At 40.7% G+C, this 8,794-nt stretch overlaps 1 protein-coding gene across 1 annotated transcript; it reads left to right on the top strand.

Moving 5' to 3' along the window:
* Positions 1–790: 790 nt before the first annotated feature.
* LOC140278284 (endoplasmic reticulum protein SC65-like) lies at positions 791–5,859 on the top strand. Its single transcript, XM_072373261.1, has 7 exons — positions 791–1,430; positions 2,002–2,151; positions 3,628–3,799; positions 3,939–4,067; positions 4,154–4,299; positions 5,265–5,348; positions 5,564–5,859. Exons 1-7 carry the CDS (start codon positions 963–965, stop codon positions 5,708–5,710), a joined length of 1,296 nt encoding a protein of 431 aa, XP_072229362.1. The 5' UTR covers positions 791–962; the 3' UTR covers positions 5,711–5,859.
* The last annotated feature ends 2,935 nt before the right edge of the window (positions 5,860–8,794 follow it).

Here is an 8,794-nt window from a genome sequence, read left to right on the forward strand (position 1 = left end):
AAGAATAAAAGAACAGGAGATGAGACATGACGCAGACGTTTTGCCGAAAAGACACAAGAAAGCTTGCAAAAACTCTGAAAGACAGTGTTGAATACAACCTGTTGCGATCTTTTATTTAAGTTTTCATATAAATACATGTGCAGATGTTTTATAGATAAAGAAGTCATTCAATGTTCTTCTAAACTGTTTTGACTGAGGGTTCAACTTCACGTGATTGTCATTTTCAGCAGCCCCCACACACTACCTTAAAGGAGTCTTAGTGTTTAGTTTGTGCTTTGATACGTACAGATTTGGTTTAGTCGCTTTTACTCTGAAGGCAAAGCTGTTGTTTCTCGCCTCAGAGCGGCTCGGTTCTCAAGCACCGCTGTATACAGCTCCAGACAGAGATCCGCCTCTGGATCAGCCTTTTCGAGCCGTAAAGTAGCCCGAGAGCCTCACGATTTTCACCTTTTTCACCATTGCCGTGAACTTTAGGCAACAGTCTCCTCCCTCAGTGTTCACCTCTTTTCTGTTCTTGACAAGTCTCAGCATTTATCCGCACAGATGCTTGAAACCTTTGGAAATAAGTGATGCACATAACAAGAAATGACATACATTAAAGAGTGCAAACGAGCTCTGTTATAAGTTTTAACAGATCCTGTAGGACAGTATTTATGACAAATGAACCCCTGACATGAAAACTGAGCAGTTTATAAGCTCACCAGCCTAAAAAGCCTGTCATTGTTAAAATAAACATGGCTCTGTTTTTTTTTTTTACTCCCACGTCTATTCTAGTGCCACATGAAGAAGAGCCCCAGCTATAGAGACAGCTGTAGGCCAGCGCTGAGAAACCTGAGCCTTCAGCCTTTGAAAGACCCAATCCCGGAATTCCCACAGACCCCTGAGCGCTTGAGCAGACCACCGCACAGACACTGGGAAAACAGGAGAGGACAGGGAAGGCAACACGGGCATGTTATCTTATCATGGTTACATTGTGCGTTAAAGGAGATCTGATATTATGGCTGCTCTGTGCGATTTTTGCAGTCATGACATCCGCACAATATGAAAACTACAGTTTCAGGAACTTCCCAGAAGAGGAGCTGATGCCCCTCACTGCCGCCTATGGGGCGGCGCTCGACAGTTACGCAGCAGGCAACTGGACAGAGTCAATCCGTTACTTGGAATTAAGTCTGCGTTTGCACCGGCTTCTGAAGGACAGCGCGAGATACTGCACGCTCCACTGTAAGAGCGGCAAACACGACGAACCACCGTCTTCTTTAACAGCAACCCCGGATCTCCGTGTGTACTGGCACGTTATGGTGAGAGCATCCTGCCAGAAGAAGTGCAGAGCGCGTTTCCCCGCGCTGCAGCCGCCGCCTCCCAGCACACAGATCCTGGAGGATTTCAGCAGAAGATCTCCCTACAGATATTTGCACTTTGCACACTCTAAGGTGAGCTACAACTTCACACGAGTGGCTTTCATATTGTTGTTATGATGATACTGATGTAGAATCAAATGTGGAGAATTACAGGATATTTTCAATAAGTTAATAAAATTAACAAGAGCATACTCTATCAGTCTTCCATGTGGATAACTGAGGAAGAAAAGTTTGCAGGCCTACAGCTTCAGTTATATCACGTTTATCTGCCAAATATATGCATATTATTATTTTAACTTAAACAAATGCCAAAGACTGAAATATAGCCTATTGGGACCCATTACTTTGTTAAAGCACCTTTGGCAGCAGTTGCAGCCTCATATTCTCATTGGTAGATTTGAGCTGACTGCACGCTCCTAACTATGTCCGAAGAATTGAACATGGCCCAGACAGACTCCAGTCCAGCTGTAGAAGCATCTCAAAGATGACTGATGGAAGCTTGATGCACCAGAACTCAACGGCGAAGTTAATCGAGGGTTTGAATAAAATTCAGTAACAGTAACCTCCAAGTTTAGCTGAAAGGATAGAAGAAACCATTTGCACAATGCGTCTCTTCAATGGCAAAAGTAATTTGTGTGCACAGCTCAACGACCTGCAGAGCGCCGTCCCATGTGCCTACACCTTCCTCCAGAGGAACCCTGAGGACCAGGAGATGCGCCGACTGATGGAGGAGTACAAGAACGGGTACGACCTGAACGGCTTCCTCATCGACCACGAAGAGAGACCCTATGAGGTGACATTTCAATTCAATTCAATTCAGTTTTATTTATATAGCGCCAAATTACAACAATTGTCATCTCAAGGCACTTAAATAATATAGTCCAATTCAAGCCAATTGGAATTCAATTAATTGTAATCATAATCCAAATGAAATCCAATTAATTAATTTCAATATAATAATTCCAATTCATTCATATAGAGCCAATTAAAAAACAATATCCTAGCTAAGGAAACCAACAGATTGCACTGAAACTTGTCTTCAGTTCAATCTCCCGTCCTGAGCATGCCTGAGGCGACTGTGGAGAGAAACAACAGGAAGAAACCTCTGGCAGAACCAGACTCAGGAAGGGTGGCCACCCGCCTCAACCAGCTGGGGTTTGAGAAGACAGAAAAGAGGGAAAAGAGGGGGGAAAAACACCATAACGCCATTCAAAGGATACCTGTTGGAACAGGGAAACACAAGTTAATAACCACAATAATGTCACATGTACATAAAATCATTTGAGAAATTAAACAGGGAGAAAAGAGAGCAAAGTGAGGAAAGGTGTGACAGATGAGGTCCCCCAGCAGTCTAAGCCTATAGCAGCTTAACTATGGGATGTTTCAGGATCACCTGAGCCATCCCTAAATATAAGCTTTATCAAAAAGGAAAGTTTTAATCTTAAATGTGGAAAGGGTGTCTGCTTCCTGGACATTTACTGGCAGCTTATTCCACAAGAGAGGGGCCTGATAACTGAAGGCTGGGCCTCCCATTCTACTTTTAGAAACTCTGGGAACAACAAGTAAACCTGCAGTTTAGGAGCGAAGTGCTCTGTTAGGAAAATATCTTACGATGAGATCTTTAAGATATGATGGAGCTCGGTCATTAAGAGCTTTATATGTGAGGAGAAGAATCTTAAATTCTATTCTGAATTTAACAGGGAGCCAATGAAGAGAAACTAAAACTGGAGACAACAGCCGCTGACCTTCACACTGTACTGCATACTGTGTATACTGCTGACATAACAGATGGAGAGATGTGCACGTTGTATGTTTGCAAACAGCTGGGAAATTATAGATTGTGTTGTGCTGCATCTGGAGATCTTGTAGCAACAAAACAATGGCATAGTCTAAATAAATGAGCATCTAAAATGAAAGCTGGTACAGGTCTGATGTACACTGTTACTGTGGACAGGCTCTGTGTCTCAGAGGGAAAAGTCAACATCTGGATATGGCAGCCATTTTTAAGATGGTTTGCATAAAGGGAGAAGAATAGACTGCACTGAATATCAGCCAATTTCTTTGTGCAAATGTCGGTCCAGATACAGGACTGAATGCTGTCCTGTACAACGATCCAAAACACAGGTCAAACTCCACCATGAACTCCAATGCTACACTGATGCATTTCAAGAGGCCGTCTTGGTGTTATCTGTTCAACATTACAACTTTTGTTTCAACATCATTCTCATGTATTCCTCCAGAGCACTGATGTGCAGCATTTCCTTTCCAGGCCTCCTTTGTGAGAGGAGTGAAACTGGTCAGCTCGGGCAACTACAGCAGCAGCATTGAACACCTGGAGGACGCCCTGAGGCTCTACCTGCACGAGTACGACCTCTGTCAGGCCGACTGTGAGGGGATCAGTCAGCTTTCACCAGACAGGGACTTCTACGCAGTCATAGCAGGTTCGTATGCCGGTAAAATCTTATTCAGTGTTTGAAGAAATGAGTAAGAATTCCAGACTTGGTCAACTGGATCCTTCATTTGTTCTGGACGTATCTGGCTTCATCTTAACTGAACATTTGTTGATGTGCTTTTCAACAGAGGTCTATGTCGATATATTAAGGTGCAAGCTGAAGTGTGAGGAAAACTTGATGCCCAATGTTGGTGGTTACTTTGTGGAGAACTTTGTGGCCACTTCGTACCACTACCTCCAATATGCCTATTACAAATGTAAGTTTAGTGCCAGCCTGGTTAATATGCCCTAGCAATACCTCTAGCTGTTGAATATCAATGTATTTGCTGTGTTTTCTGATTAGTGAACGATGGCCGCAGGGCCGTGCCCTGTGCGCACAGCTACTTCCTGTTTGAGCCTGAAGACCAGGTCATGAAGGAGAACCTGTTGTATTACAAAGCCTACAGTCAACAGTGGGGTCTTCAGTCCAATCACTTCATGCCCAGAGCGGTAAGAGGAAATATATTTGTCCAAAAATCAACATCAACATCAACTCCAAAACCCAAATTGTTATTTTTAAAGACAAAATGTCTCAGAAAAAGTTGGGGCAGGTGCATTTCATGATGCCTCTGAAGTCGCTGAATGACATTTCCAAATCTGCATTTGTATTTAGTTTCCTCTGTCAACAAAGCATGAAATACGCTCAATTCTGCTGACTTTCCTCCGAGTTGTCTTTTAGTGTGACATAGTTTATGTCTATTTCCTGTTTCTAACATCCCCAGCCTCCACTCATGACAGGCTAATGTCTGCTTCTAGAAAAAACTGAATTTCGAGTGTCTTATATGAGAAGGATGCACTTCTGATATGGTGAATTTATCATGGAATCTTTCTTATTTTTTTTTTACAATTTCACAACGTACTCCCTTTTGAGTTAAGCTGCTTTTTAGCCTCCATCTCTTCACCTGCAGCAGTTTCCCACTCTGAGCAGTGATTGGTCAAACGTTAACTGTCACTGCAGCGATGCGGGCTAAATTAAAGACTTTTGAAAACTGACCTGACTTGGAATGATGACAACTTACGATGGTGAGACTGCAGCAAGCTTATTTCAGCCGCATTAGTGCTGAAAATTTGATCCTCATGACATGATGAGGCCCTACGCACAGCGCATATTCTGTGTTCAGGGGGACGTTGTTTGTGTTGAATTAAGTGGTTTGCTGACAACAAGAGCGGTTTAGTTGAAGGTGACATTCCTTCATCCCTGCAGATATGTCCAGCTGCAATTTGTCCTGATACTGTTGGGTCATCTGTCAGAAATGGCAGGTACAGCTGGGTCTCATGTGCATCTGAATCATGTTTAGTCACTCTGTTATGAAACATAAACTTTAACGTACTACTGTAATAACTACACCGCATCGGTTTGTTATTCTTGCCATGAGTTCCTGTCCCGCATTGATGATCTATCTCTGTTTTAACAGGAGGCTTTTAGACACTACAACCAGACCATCACTCAAAAGGAGATGCTGACATTTACAGAAATGTATTTAGAGCTGGATGATGAGGTGAGGTTAATGAATAAAACAGCCATTCTGAACTATTATGAAACAACCACAGACACGCCAGATAGAAAGTGTAGGCCTTCATCTTAGTTCTGTGGTTCCCCAATGACCTAAAATGGATGGATATGGAATCTGTGTCATTTAATTTGTGTGATTTTTGGGAATGATCTGTATGAAACATCAAAAACTGCTCATATGAATTTGCATTGTTTTTCTAGGATTTTCTTGGACCAGAGGAAGCTGCACTTCTGGCCTCCGAATCCCCTGATGCAGAGTTTGAAGGTTTGGGAGACTATGAGGAGTCCATCCGTACTAACTGGAGGCAGCCTAAGGGAAAAGGTGATGTTGGCGAATCAGACATCTGAAAAGGGGCTAAGAAGGAGCAGTCAGTTATTGGACACATAGCAGAAGCTGTTCAGAGTTTTACTTCCTCTCTGTCCGTGCAGGTTGGTTAAAACTCTGTTTGTAAAGAGATAAAATTATGTCTTTGCTGACCCTTTTAATTTTCTCTTAAAACTTGAGCCATCTACACAGGGGCACACTGCAGACTTGGCCATGGAAGAAACATTTTTACTACACAGAGTGAATTAAGTTTTCACTGAGCCATGTCTTTCTCTGAATAAACATCACTAACTTTCTGCAAATATTTAGAAATATTTACAAATGTCACTGATAACTAAATAGATCTAAAAGCTAGCTTCAAGTTAACCTTTTACTTGAGCCAATGCTGAAATGTAGCCAAGGCACATTTATTCAGCTGGTATACTTTATTTAAACTTTACATTTGTACATTACCACTTCTCAGAGTCAAACAAGGTTCTATTAACTCAAATGCTTTTGTCTGAGATCTAAAATGTCTCTTTAGAAGGCTTTTCTGCCAATATCCAAGTGAAGTGACATTTGGTGCTAAACTGAGGACCCCAGCAGCAGGTTTTACCTGCAATACTTGCATACTAAAAGCAGAAATTTGTAGTAACAATAATAATAAATAAATACAATTCACAAAGCTGTAAATATAACAAAAAATGAAAATGAAATGTCAGCAAAAGAGCTATATGTGAATCTGGAAGAAAAAGTCAACATTCATTTCTTAAAGTGTGGAAGTTAAAACATGTATGTAACTAATATATTAAAAGGCTTTATAACAAAAAGGCTGCATCATTTTCAGCTCCATTAGGGCACATGCAGTAAAACCGAAGAATCTGTCTTTTGTGAGGATTTACACACAAGACACACACCAAATGCACCACACAGTCAGTGACATATCATTTATATATAGCTTTAATATACAGTAATATGAATCTTTACACTATAAGTCAAGAGACAGTGGTGCCATAATCCCTTTGATGAATCCAACCACAACATGTGATCACAAACAGAGGCAGTAAACACAGAATGACCTGAGCTTTCAGTCGAGTCTGTCCTTGAGTGTTGTCATATTTTGAATTCAGTGTGTATGTACTTGTTGATTTTAGCATTTATAATGTCACAGAATTAGGACATCGTCTTCATTCATTCATTCATTTCAGAAGGGTGACTGTGTGACAGACTTCAAATGAAAATGTCGACATATTCCTTTCATGTTACCGTATGTTGACTGGCAGTGTAACTTGGGTCGTTTCATTCCGGTGTCTGTGCCATTGCCCCGTCCAACAACTGTTACAGATAACAGTAAAGTCCAATGGAGTGTAACCCTCTGAACTGCATTCCTCACTCCAGAGGGGATGAATTAAGAAAATAATGCGCATAGACGCTGCAGAACTGGACTTTTTTTTTTATTTATTTATTTTTTTAAACAGGAGAACAGTTCTGATAGTTTCTGACCCTGTGATCATATTTCAGATGTTATGCTTTTAATATACATATTTATTGCTTATGTTAGGACTGTCCAGTTAGTATTAAATAATGTGAAGCCATTGAGCCATTAAGCATAGTTGAAATCTAATGTTTTTCTTTTCTTAAACTTGACAGCGTCAATATAGGGATATATATTACTGTAAGGATAGGGATATCGGATAGGGATCCTGTGTTCAGTATGATTTTAGAAATCTATGTTGCGTGTCATAACTTTGCAGTTTAAAGGAGAGATATTACGGTGGAAAAAAGGTATTTTCGTCTGTGCCTGAGAGCATAACTTTGGGTGTATGAAGTCTCCGCTTACTCAGCAAAAAAAACACTTTGTTTGAGGACCCCTTGGTTTGACAGCATCTCATTCAGTGAGCATGTTTGCATGACACCAGAAAAAATAATAATCGTGTTAGTCCAACCAAAACTAGGCTTTTAAAATGCCTGCACACATGTTAGTCCAACCAAAAATGTAGAACACTCAAAGCTGGACTAACACACCCATGTCGAATCATTACTTAATACATATGCTCAACTGGGATCAAATGGGTGTTCTGTACATCCATCTTTTTGAATCATACTGTAATATGAGTAAAGACTTAGAGGCAATTAATACAGCTGAATTCCTAAAAGAAACTTTTCACATACTTTTCTGGAAATCAACTCGCGTTCACTTAAAGCATTTCCAGAATGTCGCTCTGCTCTAATAAAATCCTGACTTTATAAACAATATGAGAGTTGAAGAGAGCTGTAAAGCCATGGTTTAAAAGGGAAGTGTTGGACTGTATCCCTGTGGTATTTCTCACCAAAGAATGTCGCAGACGTTTCATTAAGACTAATATAAATTGTGTCGACTTGTGAAAGAAAGAGCACAATGTGTCTCTCTTAACCGTAGAAATGTCTGAGGCATTTATGAAACACAACATACATCATATCTGGCCTTTTTTTGGCTAATTATATCTTAATTTGTAGGCAGGTAGAGGAGTCTTTCTCCAGACTTGTGCTTCCATTCAGAGCGGCAGTGAGTCACTGCTGTCCAAATGAGTAGCTACACTATTTACAACAGCACCCGTGTTCAGCATACTTGTATGCATATAGTTTGGATATGGATTAGATATTATACAGCGGGATAAAACATTTAGTGTGTACATGTGCAACTGCCCATCTGCTTGGCTGCAGAACAGAGACAAGTTTCCTTGCAAACTCCTGCTTTAGTCTTATATTAACACATTATGTAGAAGCTCTTATTTACTTCAAATGGGATCCTGTCTAATAAGGAAAGGCATTAGACGAGAAATTATGGCTATTAATGTGGAATGTTAAGGTCTACCAAACAAACAACCTTAATATAGACAGGCAAAAAACCAACATTCATTATTTAGAGATATTCATACACTTCTATTGCAGTTAAAGTTACACTAATAAGAGGAGCTGGTTGTGCTCTCCATGAGATATAATATTAGTGGCTTCCTTAAAAAGTCCACATAGGGAGAAGTGCATGGCCTCCGTCCAACAAATTACTTAAAAGGGTAGAGCATGATAACAGTCCAGACAGCAGAGGACCAGCTGTAGCCACTAACTGTAGTTTGGAGAAAGTAGGAATG

Source organism: Leuresthes tenuis, unplaced genomic scaffold (assembly GCF_036924035.1).
Source record: "Leuresthes tenuis unplaced genomic scaffold, fLeuTen1.0.hap1 SCAF_20, whole genome shotgun sequence".
In the NCBI taxonomy this organism is placed as follows: Eukaryota; Metazoa; Chordata; class Actinopteri; order Atheriniformes; family Atherinopsidae; genus Leuresthes; species Leuresthes tenuis.